At 47.0% G+C, this 25576-nt stretch overlaps 2 protein-coding genes across 4 annotated transcripts in view; one reads left to right on the plus strand and one right to left on the minus strand.

The window, feature by feature from the left end:
• Positions 1-25576, minus strand: part of C6H16orf54 (chromosome 6 C16orf54 homolog) — a 41570-nt gene that overhangs the window by 9418 nt on the left and 6576 nt on the right. Inside the window, exons 1-2 of one of the 3 annotated variants that reach the window (XM_025415828.3) lie at positions 6510-6741; positions 4727-4960 (exon numbers count right to left, since the gene is read on the minus strand). The exons of 1 other annotated variant lie outside the window; for it this stretch is intronic. The gene's annotated coding sequence lies outside the window, so the exon portion shown is untranslated. Of the gene's footprint in view, positions 1-4726; positions 4961-6509; positions 6742-25576 lie in introns of those variants that run through there. One more of the 3 variants, XM_025415827.3, reaches the window with a different exon arrangement.
• ZG16 (zymogen granule protein 16) lies at positions 18611-21098 on the plus strand. Its single transcript, XM_025415833.3, has 4 exons — positions 18611-18690; positions 19609-19670; positions 19846-19978; positions 20680-21098. Exons 2-4 carry the CDS (start codon positions 19616-19618, stop codon positions 20993-20995), a joined length of 504 nt encoding a protein of 167 aa, XP_025271618.1. The 5' UTR covers positions 18611-18690; positions 19609-19615; the 3' UTR covers positions 20996-21098.

Genomic DNA, 25576 nt, shown 5'->3' on the forward strand with positions numbered 1-25576 from the left:
TTCTGGTGTCCTTATAATACATTTCCCTTTGTGTTTAATAGTTTGGGTGGCATTTCTGTGACTCGAGAATGCTCATTTATATAATCTTACACCTGTCAACTATGTTCTAGAACAGAACTAGATTTCACAGGTAACTAATAAATTTTAAAAAATGGTCTCATTGGGCAGTCCCGGTGGCCCAGCGGTTTGGCGCCACCTTCAGCCCAGGGCGTGATCCTGTAGATCCAGGATCAAGTCTCACGTTGTGCTCCCTGCATGGAGCCTGCTTCTCCCTCTGCTTGTGTCTCTGCCTCTCTCTCTCTGTATGTCTCTCATGAATAAATAAATAAAATCTTTAAAAAAAAACGGCCTCATTATTATTGCACAACACATTTCCTCTTTTTTTTTTTACTTTTCTATAGTTGTGTAATATTTCATAATAAAAAGGTTTTAAAACCTACCATCTCTCCCTCTATGTTTATTCTTCTTTATGTAAATCTGAGCTAATGGGACTGTGCAATCTGCCCAGTGTGCTGAGCTAGGAAGGTGTACTATCCTGGAATCTATCCTCTTCCTCATTTCCTTCCACGTCAGCCTGTCCAGGTGATTTTATATGTAAAATACTTTGCGAATGTGATGACCTTCTCCACCCCCATAGCCACACCTTGGTGTCCTGTCTCAACAGCCTTCTGATGTGGTTTCCTTCACTCAATTTCTCCCCCATTCTAATCTTTTCCAGGCTAATTTTTTTTTAAAAGATTTATTTGTGTTTAAAGATCTATTTATTCATTTATGATAGACATAGAGAGAGAGAGAGAGAGAGGCAGAGACACAGGCAGAGGGAGAAGCAGGCTCCATGCCGGGAGCCCAACATGGGACTTGAACCCGGGACTCCAGGATCACGCCCTGGGCCAAAGGCAGGCGCGAAACCGCTGAGCCACCCAGGGATCCCCTCCAGGCTAATCTTTTAAAAAGACAGCTCTTTTTTTCTATTTTAAAAGATTTTATTTATTTGAGAGAGAGTGAGAAATAGAAAGCATGAGCAGTGGAAGGAGCAGAGGAAGAAGCTGATTCCCTGCTGATCAGGGAGCACTATGTGTGGCTCAGATAAGAAGCCTGATCTCAGGACCCCGAGATCATGACCTGAGCCCCAGGCAGATGCTTAACTGACTGAGCCACCCAAGCACCCCAAAAAGACAGTTCTGATCTTATCACCTTCCTGCTTCAAAATCTTTGAGAGCTTACTGCTACCAGCTAGATCAGATGGAAATTCTCTGGCTTAGTGCACAGCCCTTCATGGTTTGGCTCCAAACCCACCTCTCTAGCTTCAACTTCATTTGTGCTATGACCTCACACTCACACAAACTTACAGCCCCTGAGTCTACTGTCTGCCTTTCTCCAGTACGTATTTATCATGTATCTATAAAACGTCCAGTGATAATGGCCCTTTACTGGGTGCCGGGTAAATAGAGTCCCTTTCTCCTTGAGATTGGAACACCTCTCTACCTGGCTTTTACTTGTCTGCCAAGGCTCAGCTAAAGCCTCGTCACTTTGGGAAGGCTTCCATGATTTCTCCAAAGACAGAGCCAGAGCTCTCTCTGTGGTGGGTAGAAAGGTGTGCAGGGAAGGCTTCCAAGAGTAAATGACACTTGGGGCACCTGGGTGGCTCAGTCGGTTAAGTGTCTGCCTTTGGCTCAGGTCATGATCTCAGGGTCCTGGGATCGAGCCCCTAATGGGGGCTCCATACCTCCTAGCAAGGAGCCTGCTTCTTCCTCTCCCTCTGCCTGCCACTCCTCCTGCTTGTGGTCTCTCTGTGTCAAATAGATAAATAAAATACTTTAAAAAAAAAAAAAAAAAAGAGTAAATGATGCTTGTCTATTCACCCAGGATCTCCATAAGGAATGACTCCATTCTGGGCTTGATTCTAAGAATTTTTTTTTTTTTTTTTTTTGATTCTAAGAAAATTGATCAGGAACCATCTAAGATGGGTTAGCTTGGATTTCCAAGAGGCAGCCAAGCACCTTCACTAGCAGATACTTCATATTGGAAGTGTAACTGGAGGGGATCCCTGGGTGGCTCAGCGGTTGAGCGCCTGCCTTCGGCCCAGGGTGTGATCCTGGAGTCCCGGGATCCAGTCCCGCGTTGGGCTCCCTGCATGAAGCCTGCTTCTCCCTCTGCTTGTGTCTCCGCCTCTCTCTCTCTCGGTGTCTCATGAATAAATAAATAAAATATTAAAAAAAAAAAAGGAAGTGTAACTGGGTGCCTAATTTGGGGGAAGAGAAGCCAATGTGAATCTGAGTGTGTGTGAGGATGGGTGTGCTCCCACATATGTATGCATGCGTGTGCTTGTGTGCATGTGTGCCTGGGTGTGTCAGAATCCTTGCTGATGAGCTGAGTGGAACTTCAGCCAGGAGTGGAGGGGCAGCTATGATTATGTTTTGGGGAGCCTGGCTACTTTCGGGTATGGAGCCCCTCCTAAAGGACTCCTCACTTGCCCAGGAAAAGCACAACCTGCCAACCCTAAACTGGTTGGGAACATTTTGGCTACCAGTAAAAGCACAAATGCAAGCAATATTTATTTTTGAATCTACTATGTGCCAGGCACGGGGATCCAAGAGTGGACAATCAGACACGGTCCCTGAACTTGTGGAGGTTACGGAGCCGGGGGGTGGGAGAAAGACAGCCAAGCAGCCAACCAATTCCAGGACCAGGGTCTTTAGCACTAGCAACCCACATGGCCCAAGTTCCTGCGGGTCTCAGCATATGTCAATTATGTGCTCCTGCTTGGGTGTGGAGCACATGGGAAAGCTCCCTGGATAAAACCACCTAATTTATTTGGGGAAGGGCAGACTGAGGAGGCAGAGGAAGCCGACTTTTCTAGCAGTGCAGCCTCTCTGATGAAACCTGCCAGCAAATGGGAGGCCACCATCTGGGGCTATGTCCTCTCTAGTCAGAAGGTCCAGAGGATGCCAGGCCCCACGAAAATGGAAGGAAGGAAATTTGGGGGGTAGGTGAGTTACTCCTTGGCGTTCTGCTCACTTTCTGCCTAAAGGACTTGCTATCTGACTTGCTAGGTGCCTCCTTCACTTCCACTTGGATCCCACTTGTCCGATCTGGCCACCTCTATACCGTACAGTTCTTTCAGTGGCCAGCACCTGGCATTGCACCCTGTGACACATGGCTGCACACCAGATGTTCCCAGGAGAAAGGAGGGCCCAATGGGCTAACGTATCCCTTCCCAATTCCTACACTTAATGAGCCTGCTCATATTTAGGTTCTTAGCCTGCTTCTTTTTTCTTTTTTTTAAAGATTGTATTTATTTATTCATGAAAGACACACACACACAGAGGGAGAGACACAGGCAGAGGGAGAAGCAGGCTCCCTGCAGGAAGCCCGATGTGGGACTCGATCCCCGGACCCGGGATCACACCCTGAGCTGAAGGCAGACGCTCAACCACTGAGCCACCCAGGCCTCCCTCTTAGCTTGATTCTGACAGAGATGGGTGGTCTCAGAGAAACATTAAGCTTTAGGTCCTCCACCACATACCTGGCCGTCAGGGCCCCATTCATCACAAAGGTTTACTACCTCCACGGGCAGTTAGCCACTGGTGATCCAACTGGAGGATCTGCTTGTATTCTGGGTGCAGAAGACTCATCCATCCAAATCCATTCCTCCTCTAACACCCCATCCCAATGCCAAAGGGATATCAACGGGATCCTGAAGGCGTCACTCCACTGCTGCACTCTCTACAGGTAACAGGACTGAGTGGCCAAACTTTATTATTATTTCTCTTGAGCTACACTTCACATGCTATGAAGCTCACTCAATAAGATGTAGTGAGTTTTACTATATTCATAAGACTGTGCAACTGTCACTACTATCTAATTTCAGAACATTCTCATCATCCCGGAAAGAAACCCTGTACTCATTAGCAGTCACTCCCTGTTCCCTCCTCCCCCAGACCCTGGCAAAAACTATCTTTGCTATGTCTATGCATTTGCCTATTCTGGACATCTCACATAAATGCAATCATATAACATGTGGCCTCTTGTATCTGGCATCATTCACTTAGCATAATGTTTTCAAGGTTCATCCATGCTGTAGCATGAATCAGTACTTCATTCCTTTTTTATAGCTGAATATTTTAGTGTATGGATATTTTACATTGTTTTTATCCATTCATCAGTTGAGGGGCCATGTGAGTTGTTTCTACTTCTTTGTTATCACAAAGGACTATGCTATGGAATGTTCCAGCACAGGCTTTTGTGTGCACATAATGTTTTCAGTTTCTCTTTGGTCTGTACCTAGAAATAGAACTTCTCAATCATATGGTGACTCTGTTTACCTGAGGATGGTCACATTTATGACTGTTGAGTTCATCCACTTCTCCTTACTTTCTGCTCAGAACCCACCCTCCTATGGTAACGACAGCTCCACTGCCTTCCTGCACATCGCTGAGTTCCCTATGCACCTGGTTCCTGGGCAACATGTGGTGGTCACCAGTCTCCGGCAAGAACAGAATTGACAGCAGGCACCAGGGAAGACGAGCCTTCAGAAAGACTTTGCTCTCTTCCTGTTGTGCTCATGCCACTCATCCTGGCTGAAGCCTAAAGATCCCTCCGTATGCAATGATACTGTGACCAGAGTTCTGGGTTTTATGTTTCAAGGTGCCCTCATCCACCTGTGCCCAGCCACTGTCATACCACTGTTTGCTGAGCATGTGTGCTTGGATCTTGCCATGCTCACCTGACAGCAAGACGCAGGGGCCAGGAACAGCAGGGGAGGTGGTTCAACTAGGGAGGCTCATGACTTTGGGTCCAGGTCACAACATGAGCAACAGCTGAAGACTCCAAGCAGCATGTCAGTGAAAGTTGATTTGTCCTTCAGAAGTTCAGCTTCAGCAGATGAAGGAGCAGGCAGGCAAACTTGAGCTTCTTCTAACCAAATGGAATTAAACCACATTCCTTGCTTTTATGTTCTCTGAAAAGCACAACCTCAGGTGGTGAGGAGCAGAGAAGCAGATAGCAGGTAGCTGTAATGTACTTGGAAACTGAGGCTTAAAAGTGTTGAGTAGCCCATCTGGGGTGACCAACCATCCCAATTTTGTCTGGATCATCCCAGTTTTCCGTGTGTATGTATGTATGTACTTACTGTAAGCTCTATGCTTCATGTGGGCTTGAACTCAGGACTCCAAAATCAGGAGTTACATGTTCTACTGATTGAGCCAACCAGGCACCTCAGGACCAATCTGGTTTTAGCACTGGAAGTTCCACATCTCAGAAAACCCTTTAATGCTGGGCCAACTGAGAAAGTTGGGCAATGGCACCCAAAGTCACACAACTCAAGTGCTGGAGCTGAATCCAAGCCCAGATCTGACCATCTCCAACCTTCTCCTCCTGCTGAATGAATGACTTCCTGAGGAGGTCAATCATAGGAAACACAGCCAGAGCTTAAACAAAAGAGTACAGCTATTTCCTGTTGCTCTTCCCTTCACCCTCATGCACTCTGCAGTGGGGCCCTATCCCACTGAGAGTCCCAACCCTCACCAGGGGCCATCTTGCTGCCAACAGGGAATAAAGACAGGGCTGAACTCAGGAAGGTTTCATCACTGCTCAGGGCCTGCCTATTGTACCTAGTGGCTGCTCAGGATCCCTAGTCAGAGATTCTAACCTTGAGAACTGTGAAAAATGATAAGAATGGGGGGGCCCAACTGGCTCAGTCAGAGGAGCATGCGACTCTTGATCTCAGAGTCATAAGTTCAAGCCCCGTGTTGGGTGTAGAGATTAGCGAAATAAATAAACTTTAAAAAAATGATAAGAATCAGGATGCCGGGAGGTGGGCGGGGGGTGGGGGTGACTGGGTGACGGGCACTGAGGGGGGCACTTGATGGGATGAGCACTGGGTGTTATGCTATATGTTGGCAAATTGAACTCCAACAAAAAAGAAAAAAAAAAAAAAGAAAGAAAGAATCAGGATGCCTGGGTAGCTCAGTGGTTGAGCATCTGCTTTTGGTTCAGGGCATGATCCCGGAGTCCCAGGATCGAGCCCCACATTGGGCTCCCCATGAGGAGCCTGCCTCTTCCTCTGCCTGTCTCTGCCTCTCTCTGTGTCTCTCATGAATAAATAAATTTTTAAAAATGATAATGAATTAGAAAGGTCCCAAGTGCCACCTCTTTGGGGATATTTGCAGCGGTGGAAAGAATCTGGGTTTTGGAACCAGTCAGTCTTGGGATTAAATCTGAGATTCCTATATTTGATTTTCTTTTTTATTTACTTATGATAGTCACACAGAGAGAGAGAGAGAGAGAGAGAGAGGCAGAGACACAGGCAGAGGGAGAAGCAGGCTCCATGCACCGGGAGCCCAACGTGGGATTCGATCCTGGGTCTCCAGGATCGTGCCCTGGGCCAAAGGCAGGCGCTAAAACGCTGCGCCACCCAGGGATCCCAGATTCCTATATTTGATTCCCATTTTTCACGAATTCCCACCTTGAAAGGCTATAAGGAATAGTAGATAGTTTATATAAAGCACCTCATAAAGTAGGCATTCAGCACTTCTGTCCTCTTCTGTCTTGATATAGCATTGCTTCTCATCTCTGGAAGACCATAAAGGGGGCGCCTCGGTGGCTTAGCGTTTGAGCACCTGCCTCAAGCTCAGGGTGCGATCGGGGGTCCTGGGATTGAGTCCTGCATCAGGCTCCTTGTGAGGAGCCTGCTTCTCCTTCTATGTCTCTGCCTCTCTCAGTGTGTCTCTCATGAATAAATACATACAATCTTCAAAAAAAAAAAAAAAAAAAGACCATAAAAGATCTCCCCTTCAATCTCATTACCACTCAGGATTGCTCTACACTGACCACCAGATTCCCCAGCCTCTGAGCCTCCCCTCTCTCCCACTCCACCTCCTGGTGCATCCTATTGATATTTCTTTTCCTGGAGCCCACATCCTGGAATCCCTCCCTGATCTTACTGCACTTCCTCTATAACCCTGACTTTACGGTGTATTGCTCCAACCAACCTCTCTCTGCCACTTGCTAGCCTTGTCCTCGGCCACACCTTCCTCATAAAGCTTCTACCTTGGACCAATACAACCTCTTGCCTATTATCCTACCAGGTTAGTGAGCCCGGTTGGAGAAAATCACACAAACTCACCCCATTTACGCCCCTAACTCCACCTGGTCCCTCAGTCACGCTGTCAATGTGGATCTGGGCAATGCTCTTTCTTTCCCTTCCCTACAAAGCTCTTCCAGATCTTTCACAGCTTCCCTAGCGAACTTTGCCCAATCTCAACTCTTATCATCAGTGGACCTGCTTTCTCTCTTGTGCAGAAAGCTGATGCCTTCAGGCAGCCCTAGCTCTCCTCCTTGTTCATTCTCAGCCTCTGAGAGGGGGTTGGCCCCTTTGGCTCCTTCTCCAAGGATAGATTAGCAATCATGGACACCATGCTTTCACTCTTGGGTCTGTTCATAGCTTGCCTGAGGATTCCTTTTTTTTTTTTTTTTTTTGTCTGAGGATTCTTACAGGCTTCCTACAGTTTCTGTGAGCCCTGTCTGCCCAGACATTTTCTTCCCACAGTGAAGGATGATGTGCCCCACTTTGTCCCCTGCACTGATTTTCCTACTTTGTTTCAAAGTCTGCACTCCTCCAATGCTACTGCTCCTGGCCCGTGCGCCTTCTGTGTCAAGCAATTTACTAAGAACACTGATTTTCTTTTATAAAGTAATCTCTATACCCAACGGGGGCTTGAATCATGCCCGGGAGATGCTCTACTGACCGAGCCAGCCAGGTGCCCCTGACTAAGCACATTTGTATGTTTCATTTAATCCTCTAAAATAACCCTTGGGGTGGATCTTATCCTCTCTTCTCTAATGAAGAAACTGAGATTCAGAGACATTAAGTAATTTGCCCAAGGAAGGTGGCAGAGCCAAACCTCAGCCTGCTTCTCTCTTTTCACTGTGCAGTTCTGGCATCTGTGACCACACTTTGTGGCCACAGTGGGGACCCTGGTTCCCTCCCCTGTGTTTGACTGAATCCCTAGCCCTCTGGCTTTGCTCATTCACTACACTCTGAAGACCAGTTGATCAGGTTTGCCCCTCACCAGGGTGCGAGCCCTTCCCAGCAGGACACTTCATTTCCATTTTTCCAGCAAGCTCACTAAGTGCTTTTAATGATGTTCAGTTCAAGCTATCTTGGCCTTCCTATCACTGTTCTCTGCTTAGTTGACAGTGCTTTTGCCCTTATTCTTTCATTAGCCAAGTGGACATGAAAAGGTGATGATGCTAGAGGAGATATGTGACATCTCATAACCTTGATATGACAGGGCCAGAGTTGGGAAGTACTAAAATCTGTGAGCCCTGCCCTCAGGCGGGTGGGATGATGGTGGTGGTGGCTCTGGGGCTTTAGTTCGTCTGCAGAGTACTGAGTCCTATTGAGTCGGGGGGCGGGGGGAAGAAAAGAACAAGATGAAGTGTATGTATGGAATGCTAGGAATATACAATTTAGGTTTACAACTAAAACGAGGGGTAAAAATAAATAAATAGGGGATCCCTGGGTAGCTCAGCGGTTTAGCGCCTGCCTTCGGTCCAGGGCATGATCCTGGAGTCCTGGAATCGAGTCCCACGTCGGGCTCCCTGCATGGAGCCTGCTTCTCCCTCTGCCTGTGTCTCTGCGTCTCTCTCTCTCTCTCTCTCTCTTTCTCTCTCTCTCTCTCTCATGAATGAATAAATAAAATCTCAAAAAACAATAAATGGGGCAACCCCGGTGGCTCAGCGGTTCAGCGCCGCCTTCAGCCCGGGGTGTGATCCTGGAGACCCGGGATCGAGTCCGGCATCGGGCTCCCTGCATGGAGCCTGCTTCTTCTTCTGCCTGTGTCTCTGCCTCTCTGTGTGTGTGTCTGTCATGAATAAATAAATACAATCTTAAAAAATAAAATAAATAAAGTAAAACATGCAGGGTAATTAGGAACTTTATGATTTTCTTTTAAAGATTTATTTATTGGGATCCCTGGGTGGCGCAGCGGTTTGGCGCCTGCCTTTGGCCCGGGGCGCGATCCTGGAGACCCGGGATCGAATCCCACGTCGGGCCCCCTGCATGGAGCCTGCTTCTCCCTCTGCCTGTGTCTCTGCCTCTCTCTCTCTCTCTGTGTGACTATCATGAATAAATAAATAAAATCTTAAAAAAAAAAGATTTATTTATTTGAGAGAAAGAGAGAAAGCAAAGGGAGCAAGAGAGAATGTGAGGGGGAGTAGAAGGAGAGGGAGAAGCAGGCTCCCTGATGAGCCAAGAGCCCAATGTGGGACTCCATCCATCCCAGGACCCTGGGACGTGACCTGAGCGGAAGGCAGATACCTTAACCGAGCCACCCAGATGCCCCTATGATTTTCTTACTTTCACAGGACAGAGTCACTCCTTAGACCATGAGGAACAAGAAGTACTTCCTTGGCACCTCACCTTGTACCAGGCAGTGGTCTGGAACTTTACCAACATTAACCATTTCAGGACCACAGCAACCCATGGAGGCAGGCACAATGATCACTTTTTTGTTTGTGTGTATTTTTCATATGAGAAAACAGAAGCAGAGAGAGGTAAAATAACTCGCCCCAGGCTTCTGAGTGGTCCTGCCCGGCCATCCATGTCCTTCACCAGCACACCACAAGGGCACACCAACTGACCCTGTCGTCATGCATTTGTAGAACACATCGCACAGGAGCAGGTGACTGAGCCTCCTGTGATATATGAAGGACACTAAATCTGCTCATATTGTTAGATGAATTCTTCCGCACACAGTGATAATGACTACATCCTGGCAGAATGACCTCACCTGATTCCCACTACGATATTGTTGTATCAATATTTGATATTGTTAAATTGTTATATGTTCTGGAAGGTGATTATTCTTGGTGAGGAGAAAAACAAATACAGGAAACAAAGGAAAAAATAAATGAAACAAATGAAAACACAAAGAGTTGCAATTGATCAAACCATTCAGTAAGAGGTACTGAGGCTGAAGGCAAAAACACAGAAATTGGGGCGCCTGGCTGCTTGATTTTTTTTTTAATATTTTATTTATTTATTCATGAGAGACACAGAGAGAGAGAGAGAAGCAGAGGGAGAAGCAGGCTCCAAGCCAGGAGCCTGATGTGGGACTTGATCTTGGGACTCCAGGATCACGCCCTGGGCCAAAGGCAGGTGCTAAACCACTGAGCCATCCAGGCATCCCTTGACTCTTGACTTCGGGTTGTAAGTTCGAGCCCCACGTTGGGTGTAGAGATTACTTTAAAAACTTAAAAAAATACTCATTGGATTTTTTTTAAATTATTTTTTTCTTTTTTAAGAGAGCACGAGCCGGTGGGAAGGGTCAAGAGGGAGACAGAAAGAATCCAAGCAGGCTCCATGATGGGTGTGGAGCCTGACATGGGTTCAATCCCTCGACCCTAAGATCATGACCTGTGTGAAACCAGGAGTGGGATGTTCAACTGACTGAGCCACCCAGGTGCCCCTTAAAAGTAAAATCTTTAAAAAAAAAAAAGCACACACAGATTTTTAAAAATTACCATGTAATCATAGCTCAATAAAAGGAAATTACATTTTCTAAAATATTTTATTTATTTGAGAGAGAGAGAGAGAACACACAGAAGGAGAGGGAGAAACAGACTCCCCACTAAACAGGGAGCCCCAAAGCAGGGCTCGATCCCAGGACCCTGAGATCATGACCTGACCCGAAGGCAGATGTTTAACTGACTGAGCCATCCAGGTGCCCCAATAAAAGGAAATTAGAACCAGATTTCCAAGTGACTTTTTTTTTTAAGATTTTTAAAATTTATTCATGAGAGCCACAGAGACACAGCAGAGGGAGAAGCAGGCTCCCTGCAATGAGCCCGATGTGGGACTCGACCCAGATCCCAGGATCATCCCCTAAGCCAAAGGCAGATGCTCAACCGCTGAGCCACCCAGGTGTCCCTCCAAGTGACTTTAACTTAAATGTTCAAATCAACTTACAGAAAATTATTTCTTTGAGGGGCACCTGGCTGTGTCAGTCTGAAGAGCATGTGACTCTTAATCTTGGGGTCATGAGTTCAAGCCCCATGTGGGATGCAGGGATGACTAAAAAAATAAACTTAAAAAAATTGTTTCTTTGAGTCTTATGATGCATTTGATAAAGATCTCCAGGATCTGAACTAAGCTAAGCCATAAATAAAGCTAACTGCAGATGAGAAAGACAAGGGCTGCCCTCATCAACTTTATCTTCAGATAAAGAGATGGAGGGATCCCTGGGTGGCGCAGCGGTTTGGCGCCTGCCTTTGGCCCAGGGCGTGATCCTGGAGACCCGGGATCGAATCCCACGTCGGGCTCCCAGTGCATGGAGCCTGCTTTTCCCTCTGCCTGTGTCTCTGCCTCTCTCTCTCTCTCTCCTCTCTCTCTGTGACTATCATAAATAAATAAAAAAAAAAAAAAAAAAAAAAGAGATGGAAAAAGAAAGGCCATGTTTTGTGAGAATTAGAGAGAGAGAGAGAGAGAGAGAGAGAAATTTACTCAGTACTTATGTGGGCCAGATCTGTGCCAGGGGCTTGACACAAATTGATCGAACCCCTCTCCTATGGCAGATAAACAAACAGAAGCTCATGGAATGAGTAAGGGCAGGAGCCCTTTAGGACCTGTCTCTTTCTAATATATTCCTGGTCTATCGCTATAGGTTTGACTTCAAAAAATGATTAACTCAGGGTGAGCCTGGGTGGCTCAGCAGTTGAGCACCTGCCTTCAGTCCCAGGGTGTGATCCCGGAGTCCCAGATGGAGTCCCACATTGGGCTCCCTGCATGGAGCCTGCTTCTCTCTCTATGTCTCTGCCTCTCTCTGTGTGTGTCTCTCATGAATAAATGGATAAAATCTTTAAAAAAAAATTAACTCAGTTTGCACTATATACATGTCCAGTCTGTTATATACCTGAAATTGATCATGTTACATGTCAATTACATGTTTCCCCTCCCTCAAAAAAAAAGATTACCAACATATACTTTGGGTTTCTGGAGGTGCTCTGGTTACTACCCTAGAGGTGTCCCAACCCACTTCTAGCCTGGCAGTTTTGAACTGCATACAAAGAATCTTACCCTTTGAGAGAGGGAAAGGTTTTTTTCCAAGGGTTTTTTTTTTTAAATACCAATTCACAATAGGAAAGAACATTTTATATTGTGAGCCAATACACAGTATAGAGTATTTAACTGAAACAATGGTTCAGGAAACAGTATTTAGACTTGTTGCATGCGATGCTCTCACTTTCTTCTCTATTCCACTTTTATTTATTTTTAAAGTTTTTTTTTTTAATATTATATGTATTCATTCATGAGAGAGAGAGGGAGAGAGTCAGAGACACAGGCAGAGGGAGAGGGAAAAGCAGGCTCCATGCAGGGAGCCTGATGATGTGGGACTCGATCCGAGGACTCCAGATTCACGACCTGGGCTGAAGGCGGCGCTAAACCGTTGAGCCACCCAGGCGTCCCTCTGGTCCGTGTTTAAAATTATGTTGGTCTTGGGGTGCCCTGCTGGCTCAGTCAGAAGAGCGCACAACTCTTGATATCGGGGTCACGGCCTCGAGCCCCACCTTATATGTACAAATTACTAAAAAACAAACAAATAAATAAATAAACTAAAAATATATAGTCTGATTTCGTGGTCCAGTAGCGAGTTAAGACCTACAGATAGAAAAACATCATCTGGGGATCCTTGGGTGGCACAGCGGTTTAGCGCCTGCCTTCAACCCAGGGCGTGATTCTGGAGTCCCGGGATCGAGTCCTGCGTCGGGTTTCCTGCATGGAGTCCGCTTCTCTCTCTGCCTGTGTCTGTGTCTCTCATGAATAAATAAATAAAATCTTAAAAAGAAAGAAAAGAAAAACATCATCCTTGAGGATTTTGGTTGACCTGGAGACCTTTTTTTCTTATTTTACAAATGCAGAAATCTAGGCCCTAAAATGTGACTTCTTTACATTCACTCCGCTAATGAGTGTTGGATAGAGAACCTCAACCTGAAATTTGGTCTTTATGTCCAGTATTCTACTGAAGGCAGAATTTTACCAGAAGATTCAGAAATAAGAAACAAGAAAACCCAAATAGGAGCCTACCAGAGGAGAGACACAGGAGTGAAAAGACAAAGGATGCGCATTTAGTAGAATTCTCACCGCAGCTAAGACTGTCATTTCTGGGGCACCTGCTCTGGTGCCAGGTGGGGAGCAGGAACGGGGAAGTCAGAGGTGAAGACACTGGCTTGGCCTCCAGTGGGCTCCAGGTTTAGTAGAGGAGGTTCCATGTAAACAGATAAATTACAGCACAGAGTAATCAGAGGCAAGCTGGTGATGTAGGAAGCACAGCTGGAGGCCAGAGAGAAGAAATCTGGAGTGGAGGGAGGGGCTGGGGAGAGGGCACCTGCGATAGACGCTTGGTGAGAGGTGCAGGGGCAGGTGTGAATGAATGTCTTGAGGGTAGAAGATACTAGACGAGCAGAAGGCAGCAGGAGTGGCATGGGCAAACTGCAGGCCACTGCAGGGGCTGGCATGCGGGGCACTGGGGACAGGAGGGCAGGGGGTAGAGGGACCCCGTCTGCAATTGAGTGGGGTCACTCCTCTCGCGAGACTTTAGTTTCCTCACTTGAACAGTGAAGGGTGAACAGAGAAGCAATATTCACATTTGCTTTTGTGCTAAAGCCCTTTGTTCAAATGAAGCCACCGGCATACACAAGGAGATAGAGATTTTTTTTTTCTTAGCAGGAAACAGATCTGCCATTGTTTGGAAAAACATTTTGAAACATCCAGGATGGGCGGGAAGAGGCGGATTCCTCCCACCCCACCCCACCCCCGGTGGGATTTTGCATCAGAACTTAAACCGCTTTGTCTGGGAGAGGAAGTAGTTCTCAGGTCGGAGCCGGGGAGGAGCAGAGCCAGGGGCCTGGTGTGGGGGGCGAGTGTCAGAGCTCCCACTGCCTCTGCTGGGGCCCCTACCTCCGCTCTTACCACCCACCCCCACCGCGCCCCATTCTCCACTTCTATCTATCTATCTATCTATCTATCTATCTATCTATCTATCTATCTATCATCTATCTTCATCATCATCATCATCATCATCATCATCATCATCTATCTATTTTAAAAAATATTTATTTGAGGGCAGCCCGGGTGGCTCAGAGGTTGAGAACCTCCCTTCGGCCCAGGGCGTGATCCTGGGGTCCAGGGATCGAGTCCCACGTGGGCTTCCTGCAGGAACCTGCTTCTCCCTCTGCCTGTGTTTCTGCTCTCTGTGTCTCTCATGAATAGATAAATAAAATCTTTTTAAAAATAAAAATAAATAAATAAATATTTATTTGAGAGAGAGAGCGCGAGGGAAAGACAGAGAGGGGAGGACAGGGACCAGCAGACTCCGCCCAGCTCAGAGCGGGAGGTGGGGCTCGAACCTCCCACCCCAGATCATGACCTGAGGGAAACCAAGACTCTCAGGCTGACCTCACTGAGTCACCCAGGCGTCCCTGCATTCTCCAGTTTTATTTTTATTTATTTTTTAAAAAAGATTATTTATTTATTTATTCATGAGAGACACAGAGAGAGAGAGGGGCAGAGACACAGGCAGAGGGAGAAGCAGGATCCATGCAGGGAACCTGTCGTGGGACTGGATCCCGGGACTCCAGGATCACACCCTGGGCTGAAGGTGGTGCTAAACCACTGAGCCACCCGGGCTGCCCTCATTCTCCAGTTTTAAAAAGCAACCCCCCCCCCAAAAAAAAAAAAAAGCAAAACCCCTCAGGCGCCTGGGTGGTTCAGTGGTTGAGTGTCTGCCTTTGGCTCAGGGAGTGATCCTGGGGTCCTGGGATGGAGTCCCCCACAGACTCCCACAGGGAATCTACTACTCCCTCTGCCCACATCTCTGCCTCTCTCTGTGTGTCCCTCATGAATAGATAAATAAAAATCTTTAAAAAAGAAAAAAAAAAGGTAAGATCCCTCGACGGCTCCCCTCACCATCAGGAGGAATCCAAACTCCTGACCAGGCCTCTCAGGCCCCGCACCATCTGCCCCCTGTCTGCTGTCCACACCTCCCTCTCCACCCTCATGACTTCCACACTTACACCAGCCCCTGCTCCCCTGCACACAGTTCCACACACTCACTGCTTGCACGCCCACTCGGGGCTTTGGCACTCAGGCCTTCACCAGGCCCAGTCTACCCCCAAACATCTGTTCTTTCCATCGCTTCAGTCAGGTCTTAGTCTTCATCAATGTTACCTGAGGAGGGAGGCCCCCCAGGCAGCAGAGCAGCCTTTCCAGCCCAGCTCCCAGCTCCCTCTGCTTTGTGTACTTCCTCAGGCCTGTCATGTGCTAACAGTTGTTCCATTGTCTGACAGCACCCCCACCCCCCATCCCAGTCCTTGGAGCAAAAGCTCCTGAGGGGAGTGTGTGACTCAACTCTTCCTTGGTGGCTGTCTCTCCAACATCTAGAACATTGCCTCCAACATACAGATGCTCCACAAACGTGTAAGTTGCTTTGCCAGGGGGGCAGAGAAGACGGAGAGAATGTAAGCTGCCCTGCAACAGTAGAAAGCTTGGGAGGCTTTGGACTTTCACTACCTGTAGGATGGGAACAGTGACCCTATTGCCTGTAGGTTGGGGGTAGGGGTGACCCACTGCCTGTAGAAGGGGGACAGGGACAACCCCCACTGCCTGTAGGACTAAGGCAGGTAGGCCCCCAGCAGACACATGGGTAAAATGTGAAAAATTCAAACAGGAGTTAATGAAGTGGAAGTAGAGGTGAGGTCTGGAGTCCCAATGCCTCCACCATCTTCCTTCCTCTTGACTCTTTCGGCACCAAATCAGAGCAAACCCTGGATGTCCCCACATGAGCTGCACAATGACCTATGTGGTTGGGACCGACAGAGGATGAGCCCTGACCCTCTCCCACTGGAAGGAAGGCCTCTCTTGCCCTCTGGAGAGGGGCTGGAGAGCTGGCTGTGGGAACACAGGGAGCAGTCTGTAGGGATGGGAAAACTCTGGCTCTCTGCTTAGGTGGGGTCAGTGTGATGGGGGAACAGAGGACTAGCTGAGGACAAAGCACAAGCCGGGAGCAGCACATTGACAAATCCTTGAAACAGGCAGTGGAGCATTCTTCTACCACTCAGCTGACTCCAAGTTAATACTTTGCTAAGGGCAAAAGGCAATCTTTGCCCACCCCCCAGGATCCTGTAAGTCTACTTTAACATATAAAAATTCCTTTAGAAATTTCCTTTATCTGGGTGCCTTCGGCTTGGGGCTTGATCCTGGAGACCCAGGATCCCACGCCGGGCTCCCTGCATGGAGCCTACTTCTCCCTCTGCCTGTGTCTCTGCCTCTCTTCTCTCTGTGTCTCTCATGAATGAATAAATAAAATCTTAAAAAAAAAAAAGAAATTTCCTTTATCTCTAAACCCCCAAGATTTTTGTTAGCAATCATCCCCCAAGCATGTGGCCCACCATATACATCTGAAGGGTTTCATGACTCAGGTTTTATTAGTTGGTAATAAATGACCTTTCCCCAACAATAGCTAGCCCCCTCAGGGTCCTGGAAACGTTGCTTCCAAAGTTCCTTAGAGAGGATGCTATCCCCAAACCCCTCCCAACTCCCAGGTATATAATCAGCCACTCTTCACAGGCCCTGGGCAACAGCTTTTCCTACCCAGCTCTTCCTACCCACGGATCCTGTCCCTTTGTTTTAATAAAATCACCATTTTTCACCAAAGATGTCTCAAGAATTCTTTCTTGGTCGTCGGCTCAGGTCCTAACCTATATTCCAGAACTTCATTAAGTGCATCAGATAAACCCATGACAAGTGTAGGGGCCTCTGTTATGAGGATCCCAGTGCATCATGCATGGAAATGCGAGGGCATTCTCCCTGAGCATTCACCTCAGACCTCTGAGGCCATCTTTAATATTGGTGTTTGGTTGCATCCTGTAGGATATATTCCTAATAAGGAAGAGGAGAGAGACAACAGTAAGAGAAGAGACAGAGGAAAGAGAGTTTGGGGGAGGAAGAGAGGCAAAGAGAAGAGGTAGAAGGAAAAACCACAGAGAGAATATAAAGAAAAATCCTCAGAGCAGTAGACATGGGGGAAAAATTAAGACACAGAATCAGGAAACAAAGGAAAACCAGAGAGGACAAGAGACAAAACAGAACATCTGGAATGAAGGAAAAGTATGTCAGCAGGACAGGCTTCTTTTGAACTTGGAGAAGTGAGGTCAGACACGGTGTCCCTGGCTGCCCTCCTGGTTCAGCAATCTCCAGAAGAGCCCTGTCCTATTTCCGGCTTCTTAGGGTGGGGTTCCCTTGCTTTCTTGGGAGGAGCTCTCAGTCCTAGATGGTGAGCCTGTGATGGGTGGGTGCTTTGTGTGTCCAACTACTAGTCATTAATAACCGAGGTTAATGACTCCAGCCCCTCCCGGAGCTCCATCCTTCTGTCTGCTTGGGAGGACCTGCTGACCCAGAGGGTCAAAGAGCCAGTCCTAGAGGGGTCAGGAAGCAGAACTCAGGAGTCCATCCTAGGGATGTAGGTGGAAAGGAATGCCTCCAAAGAGAAGAAATCTATGACATCAATCCGGGAGGCATTTCAGACCTACAGGAAAGAGCAATTGTCCTGTGTGGGCTGTAACCCCTGGAAGATTCAGCTGTGGCTCCCAGGAGTCCTGGGGTCCTGAGCAGAACTGCCCCCAAGGAGGACCTGGCTACTTTTACTTCCTTAGCTTCCCACGTGCCCTCTGGACTGACTGTCTGTTCCCAAGAGGGGGATCTACAGGTGTTCAGTGTCCACCGGCAACACCAATGTTACCTTTTTTTTTAAAGACTTTATTTATTCATGAGAGACACACAGAGAGAGGCAGAGACATAGGCAGAGGGAGAAGCAGGTTCCTCGCAGGGAGCCTGATGCAGGACTCGATCCCAGGACCCCGGGATCAAGCCCTGAGCCAAAGGCAGACACTCAACCACTGAGCCACCCAGGTGCCCCCTCTGTTACCTTACCGTTCTCAGAAAAGGTTTGTGAACTGTCTGGCAGGTTGAGGATGGATAGATGGGGGAAGAAAAAAAAAGCAAACACAGCAAAATATTAACCATGGTAGAATTGACATGGTGGGTATATGGGTACTTGTACAATTCTTTCAATTTTTCTATCAATGTGGATTTTTTTTTTCATATAAAGTAAAAAGGAGAGGGAAAAAATTGGAATATAGTAGGCACTCCTAAGTATGGAGCATTGGGAGTGTAATCCCTCTCCAAGAGAATCTATATTTCAAATGCCCTGAAAGGACAATGTTTATCTTGAAAGATGACATATTACAGGTGAGAGCACCTGCAGAACACCCAAATAGGGGAGGGAATCTTAGACCACACCCAGAAGTGATTAGTAACTTAGCCCACCCAAAGCTGATGGTCCTTTCGGTTGGTGACCTTTTCTCAAGTTTATCCTGCCTGTCCGTCCAGATTTCAGTTAGGTTTTGCTCAGATATGGCCTTGGCCCCGAGTACCCCACCCTGTGATCTGTCACCCTTGGGGGGAGAGGCCGGATAAGATATTCCGGACCCTGCTTGACAACTGATCCTCAGAGGTTGATCATATTTGCTCAGGAGGTGAGGTTCACACGATAAAGAGCAGGAGGAGGGCTCGGACCTGGTATAAAAGATCTGAAAGTTTCAGGGGGGTTACTTTGCACCTGAAACTGCCAGGTGAGGGGTGACAGTGGCCTGAGCTAAGAGGTGACAGGGATGGCCGGGTTCAAATTAAGGGGAATTCAGGCTGAGCCAGACAGGCGCCTACTTGGATTGGGTGGCAAGAGAAACCTGCGGGTCAGCTAACTGGGGCTTCTGTATCTGAGTGAGGTGCAAAGATATCTGGGTCTCAGTGGAAGGACTGGGGATGTCTGGGATGCTCGGGGGAATCAATGTGGCCAGATTTGTGTTAGTGGAGAAAGAATGATGACAAATAGAGCAGGCATCTGGAATCTAATATCTGGAGCTGGTCCAAACACCTTCTGCAATCTCTATCCACCTCTGCCTGAACTGCTCTGATGCTGGTGGTGGCAGTCTCCTCTATCACCACCTCTACTCCCCAGGTGTCACAGAGATGCACCTCTAAAATGCTCCTTTCCTTCTGATCTGAGATCAGCAGGAAGCTAGAAGTTTGAACTCTGCCCAGATGTCCCCCCATGCCAGGCCCATCCCTTACAGGCAGATTTCAGTTAGGTTTTGCTCAGACTCCTGGTTTGGTAAACTCAGCCATCTCTATGATTTGGAGATGGTCTCTACTTCTTTGAAAATGCTTTTCCTGCTTTGTGGCAGGAGGGATCAGGACTTAACACAGCTTGGTCCAGATAGAGGGTTAGGATTGATCTTCTGATCTGGGATGGAAGAAGGGAGTTGGCTCCCTCTGGACCAGGGACGACAGAGGGGTTAAGGACAGAAGACAGTCGGCCAAGAGCAGGACTAGAGATTAGGGACAATCCTTTCTAAGCCCAAGACTGGGTCAGTGAAGTCTGAGTTGAAGACAAAGAAGGCTGACACTCAGCTGGAGGTCAGTGAAACCTGAGTAAATGAAAGCCAAAGAAAAAAAGCTAAACCTTGACTTTCTCCTTATTTCCACTCCAGCCCCAGAATGTTGACCATTGCTCTTCTGGCCCTACTCTGTGCATCAGCCTCGGCCAATGCCAGTAAGTGAGAAGCCAGGAGCCCAGCATAGTGTCATGGGAAGGCAGCCTCCTGCATTGCTGGTGGCCAAGGCTTTCAGAGGCTGGCTCGGAGTGGTGGACACTGAGCTGTGGGAGGTGGTGGTGGGGAAACTGAGCTTTTGAGATTTCTCCCTTCAACTCCTACTGTCCCCTCCAGTTCAGGCTAGGTCCTCCTCATACAATGGAGAGTATGGAGGTGGTGGAGGGCAGCGATTCTCCCATTCTGGCAACCAGCTGGAAGGCCCTATCACCGCCCTCCGTGTCCGGGTCAACAGATACTACATTGTAGGGTAAGATTCTTTGTGTTTCTGTGGTTTGGGGATCTGCTCTGATCTTGCTAAACTGGAAAGTTCTCAGTCACTTTGGGTCATGGCTGTTCCAGTCAACAAATCCCAGGGATAACATGATACGTGAAAGTTGTTAGAGGACAGGGATCTGAGGTCAGCTCTGCTAATAACCCTACAGCCCCCCAGCACACATGACCTCAGGCAAATCATAGGCCATAGCTGCTCAGGCACTTGGAAGCTGGCTAGTCGGGCCCCACCTGAGGTGTAAGCCCCCTCTGGCATCTTCCATCTTTGCTGACTCTCTCCAGACAATGTATAGCCTTCTAATCCTGGACTACACCCTGGAACAACAAAGTATCTTCCCTAACGAGAACTTTCCAGAAAGATCCCCCTGCTCCCTTTGTATTGGGGGTGGGGTGGGGTGGGCAGCACAGTGGGAATCTAGATTCCAAAATCAAGCTCCAACGCTGTCTGCTTGACTCTGGCTAGGCAATTTTTCCTTTCTGAGCCTCTGCATTTGTGGGCAAAGCGAGTTGAAGTTCCCTATATGATCTCAAGGGCTCACTCACCCCTCACACACTGTGGAGTTGGCAGCAGACCTGTTGCCCCATCACCAGTCTGCAAGTCTCAGCAGGGAGGCGGGGAGGTCCTGAATTATGATCAGCCCAATGTCAGTCTTCCTTCCTTCCTCACCCTGCCCCTAGCCTCCAGGTGCGCTATGGCAAGGTATGGAGCGACTACGTGGGTGGCACCCAGGGAGATCTGGAAGAGATCTTCCTGCACCCCGGGGAGTCAGTGATCCAGGTGTCTGGCAAGTACAAGTACTACCTGAGGAAGCTGGTCTTCGTGACGGACAAGGGCCGCTACCTGCCTTTTGGGAAAGACACAGGCACGAGCTTCAACGCCGTCCCCTTGTACCCCAACACTGTGCTCCGATTCATCAGCGGCCGTGCTAGCTCCCTCATCAATGCCATTGGCCTGCACTGGGACGTCTACCCCAGTGACTGCAGCAGTTGCTGAGATCCAGCCTTCTCCAGGCCCTGCATTGCGGCGACGGGTATGGGAACCTCTTCACCACTAACTCCATCTGCAAGGCTCAATAAAGACAAAATAAAAGAACCTAGCTAAGGCTCGTGTGTGTGGGTGTGTGCAGCTGGAATCTGCCTCCTGACTCTGGCTGTGAACGAGCGAGCTAATCTCCTATCTGGCTGTCGGATGTCATTCTAGGGAAGAGTGGGAGGGAGAGGAGAGAGGTCTAAGAGTCCTGGGCTTTTCTTCCTAATTTATCAAGAGGAGATAAGATTAGGGCTTGTACCAACTCTTTTTTTCAAGGATAGCTCCTGAGACTTTACCCAAACTGGAGTCCTAAGGCTAAGGGCTGGCCTGGCTGGGGCTTGTCGCCAAAACCCCAGATGTTCCACTCCCTAGATCGCCTCTACCCTTGATAGTCCCTCTTCCTCAAAAGGCCCTCTTGACCTTAACTCACCTGCTATCTGTGACTGGCCTGGGCTATTTTCCTTTGTTCTTTCCCAGAATCCACCTGACTTCTGAAACTTGGCCTGTGTCAAGGACCTTGCCTGTTACTCCAGCCTTGTTCCTCCCCAACTTTGCCCAGAAGCACTAATGTCCTTGCTTAGTTTAGCTCACTCAGAACTGGGCTTCCTTCCCTAGGAAGCCACCACCTCCTCAACAGCTTCTACTCTGCCAATACCATCCTCAAAAACAGGCATTACAAGAGGGTAGATTTCCATCGTGGGTTTCTATGAACGTTCAGGGGAGGCAACAGAGTGGTTTCACAGATATAGCAAGGCTATAAAGTTGCTTTAGAAAGAATTCTTAGGACTCTAGCTCCCACTTCTAAGACTGTGACAGTTTTTTTTTTTTTTTCTTTGTCTTTTGGTGGTGGTGGCTAGGGGTGGGGGAAATCACTCCCTGCTACCAGTAGATGGATTCACATTGTGGGCAGTGCCAGAGTCACATTTCTTCCCCATCAGACAAAGACAACAATTATGTACACGTAATTTTAGAAAGAAGTATTAACATTATAGAAGCAACTCATGCCTAGCCTTTTTTTTTTTTTTTTTTAATTATTTATTTGATAGTCACAGAGAGAGAGGCAGAGGGAGAAGCAGGTTCCATGCACTGGGAGCTCGACGTGGGACTCGATCCCGGGTCTCCAGGATCGCGCCCTGGGCCAAAGGCAGGCGCTAAACCGCTGCGCCACCCAGGGATCCCCCATGCCTAGCTTTTTATAACAATTCCTTTATTTTTCTGAAACAATTCCATGTAATGGAATATTATATCACTGTGATTATTATTTTTTTAGATATAAAGCACATAAATGTCAGCTTTTTAAAGTGTGTCATTTCAGTGGTTATTAGTGCATTCATAGATTGTGCAATCATCACCTCTCTAATTCCAGGACACTGCCATCAGCTCAGAAAGAAGCCTCATCCCCATTAAGCAGTCACTTCCCATTCCTCTCCCAGCCCCATATAACCGCCCCTCTTGTTTTCTGTCTCTATGGCTTTGTCTATTCCCAACACTACATGTAGATGGAATCATACAATATTGTGGCCTTTTGTGTCTGGCTTTTCCCATTTAGCGTATTTTCCAGGTTTATCCATGTTGTAGCATGTGTTAGTACTCTGTTCCTCTGTATGGCTGAATCTGACAGATCAGATATCTGGTCCACTTCAGGCAGGCTTGAAGCCAGCGGGTTTCACATTGTGCCAGGGGGTAGGCACTGGCATTAAAGAGGCAGAAGCAGCACAAGAGGATGAAGTAATGGCATTCCTGACTTTTGTCCAGTCTACATATTAGGCTTTTGTACAAATTTTATTTAAAGAAAATATTTCTTTACTTATAAAATTCTAAGATTAAGATGAGCTAATCATACATTTATCAAATATTCTGCTAGGTATTTAGGAATACAAAGACCACTGAAAGTTTGGTTCTTCTCTTCTAGTCAAAGGGAAGACTTGGTGAAGGCAGGTGTGTGTATACACGTGCACACACGTGTATAGGGGCACCGTACTAGACTCAGGCCCCAGGTGATGCAGAAATATCAACACATGAGGCACCTGGGTGGCTCAGTGGTTGAGCATGTACCTTTGGCTCAGGGCGGGATCCCAGGGTCCTGGGATCAAGTCCTGCATCTGGCTCTCCACAGGGAGCCTCTTTCTCCCTCTGCCTGTGTCTCGGCCTCTCTGTTTCTCATGAACAAATAAAATCTTAAAAAAGAAAGAAAGAAGAAAGAAAGAAAGAAGAAAGAAAGAAAGAAAGAAAGAAAGAAAGAAAGAAAGAAAGAAAGAAAGAAAGAAAGAAAGAAAGACGAACACATGAAGATAACAAGTGGTTTAGCACAGCTAAAATGCAAAGTACAACTGGGCAAAGAGGAAGCCTCATGGACAGGCAGGGACCATGAACGTCATGCTAAATGATTAAAACTTTATTTTATGGGCTCCTTGAAGTCATTTAACCAAAAATTCGCCCAAGGGATTAAGATTCATAAGAAAATCATTTTTGGGGGATCCCTGGGTGGCTCAGCGGTTTAGCACCTGCCTTTGGCCCAGGGCATGATCCTGGAGTCCTGGGATCGAGTCCCGTGTGGGGCTCCCTTAATGGAGCCTGCTTCTCCCTCTGCCTGTGTCTCTGCCTCTCTCTGTGTCTTTCATGAATAAATAAATAATTTTTTTAAAATCATTTTTTCCTGGGATGAGTGGGGAAAATGGATTAAAGGTGAAGCAGGGGGTAGCCCCGATGGCCCAGTGGTTTGGTGCCACCTTCAGCCTAGTATATGATCCTGGAGACCCGAAATCGAGTCCCACGTCGGGCTCCCTGCATGGAGCCTGCTTCTTCCTCTGCCTGTGTCTCTGGGTCTCTTTCTCTCTGTGTCTGTCATGAATAAATACAATCTTAAAAAAAAATAAAGGTGAAGCGGGGAAATAGTTAAGAGAATAGATCTAGATCAGAAATGATGGAAGTCTGAACAAAGGCAGGAATGTGAGGAAGAGAAGATTGGGAGGAATCTGGGAGATTCAAGGGGGAGGGTGGACTCAGAAGAATTTGATAAATGAATGCAAGAAAGTGCGTGAAGGAGGAGAATCTAGAAGACCATGTCTAGTATCAGCAACTGGGAAGAAAGAAACCCTCTCTAAGATGAGGACTACAAGGAAAATTTAGCCTTTAAAAAAAATTAATTTGGGGGAAACAGAGAAAGAGGGAGAGAGAGACAATATTAAGCAAGCTCCATACCCAGTGTGGGGCCCCACATGCATACTCCCCCGACGGAGAAAGCCACGTGACCCCTAAATACAAAGGGCTTTATTGCAAAGAATCGGCTTTAAAACCATGGAGGCAGGTGAGGCAAGTCTGAAATCTGGAGGGCAGGCCAGCCATCTGGAGGGCGTGCTCCAGGTATACAGATGGATTTCTTCTTCCTCAGGGATACCCCAGTTTTGCTCTTTTGCTTCCTTGTAAATTTTATGTAATCAAAACTTACACTTTTAGTGACTTAATTTTCTTTTTAAAATTTTTTCTAGCTTTATTGAAGTATAAATGGCAAATAAAACTATAATATATTTAAAGTGTACGACGTGATGATTTGATACATATACATGGTGAAAGGACTCCCACAATCAAGTTCATTAACAGATGCACCACCTCAGTTACTTAAAAAAAATTTTTTTTATTGAAGAATAATTGACATACAACATTGTATTCATGTCAGGTGTACAATATAGTGATTCAATATTTATATACATTATAAAGTGGTCGGGGCACCTGGGTGGCTCAGTCAGTTAAGCATCTGACTGGGTTTCAGCTCAAGTCATGATCTCAGGGTCATGGGATCCAGCCTCGAGTCAGGCTCTGTGTTCAGCAGAGTCTGCTTATTCCTCTGTTCCTCCCGCTGCAGAGTGTGCTTATCCCTCTGCTCCCCCCCCAACCCATTCCTTACCCTCCAACCCCGCTCGTGCTTGTTCACTCTCTCTCTACAGTAAATAAAGAAAAATTTTTATTTATTTATTTTTTTTAAAGAAAAAATTTTAAAAAAATTGTTACAATATTATTTACTATTCCCTACACTGTATATTACATCTCCCAATCTTATTTTATCAATAGTTACCCTTAAAAATTTTTTGTGAGACTACTTAAGATCTACTCACATAGCAAATTACAATCATACAATATAGTATTTTCAACTACGGTCACCAGGAGACACAGTGGAAAGTCTGTACCCTTTTACTAACATCTCTCCATTTCCCATACTTCCCAGGTCTTGGCAACCACATTCTACTGTTTCTATGGTGTTCAACATTTTTTTTTTTTTTTTAAGTAATCTCTACTCTGAAGGTTGGGCTTTAACTCATGACCCTGAGATCAAGAGTAGCATGCTCTACTGATGGAGCCAGTCAAGAGCCCCGATGTTCAATTTTTTGATTTTAGATTTCACACGTAAGTATCAGTTTTGCTTTTAGGCATTTCAACTGACTGCATGCAGCCTACCTGGCTTACCCAGGATCATTACTTAAAGTCAAATGATTGTAGATGGTAATTGTGTCTACAAAGCATCTTCACAGCAACACCTAGACTAGTTTT

Source organism: Canis lupus, chromosome 6 (assembly GCF_003254725.2).
Source record: "Canis lupus dingo isolate Sandy chromosome 6, ASM325472v2, whole genome shotgun sequence".
NCBI lineage: Eukaryota > Metazoa > Chordata > Mammalia > Carnivora > Canidae > Canis > Canis lupus.

Bases quoted from the DNA above. Each gene is read 5' to 3' on its own strand.
- ZG16 (XM_025415833.3), top strand. From the start codon at position 19,616: ATGTTGACCATTGCTCTTCTGGCCCTACTCTGTGCATCAGCCTCGGCC. The intron at 19,671-19,845 runs GTAAGTGAGAAG...TGTCCCCTCCAG, and splicing joins ATCAGCCTCGGCCAATGCCA to TTCAGGCTAGGTCCTCCTCA. The intron at 19,979-20,679 runs GTAAGATTCTTT...CCCTGCCCCTAG, and splicing joins AACAGATACTACATTGTAGG to CCTCCAGGTGCGCTATGGCA.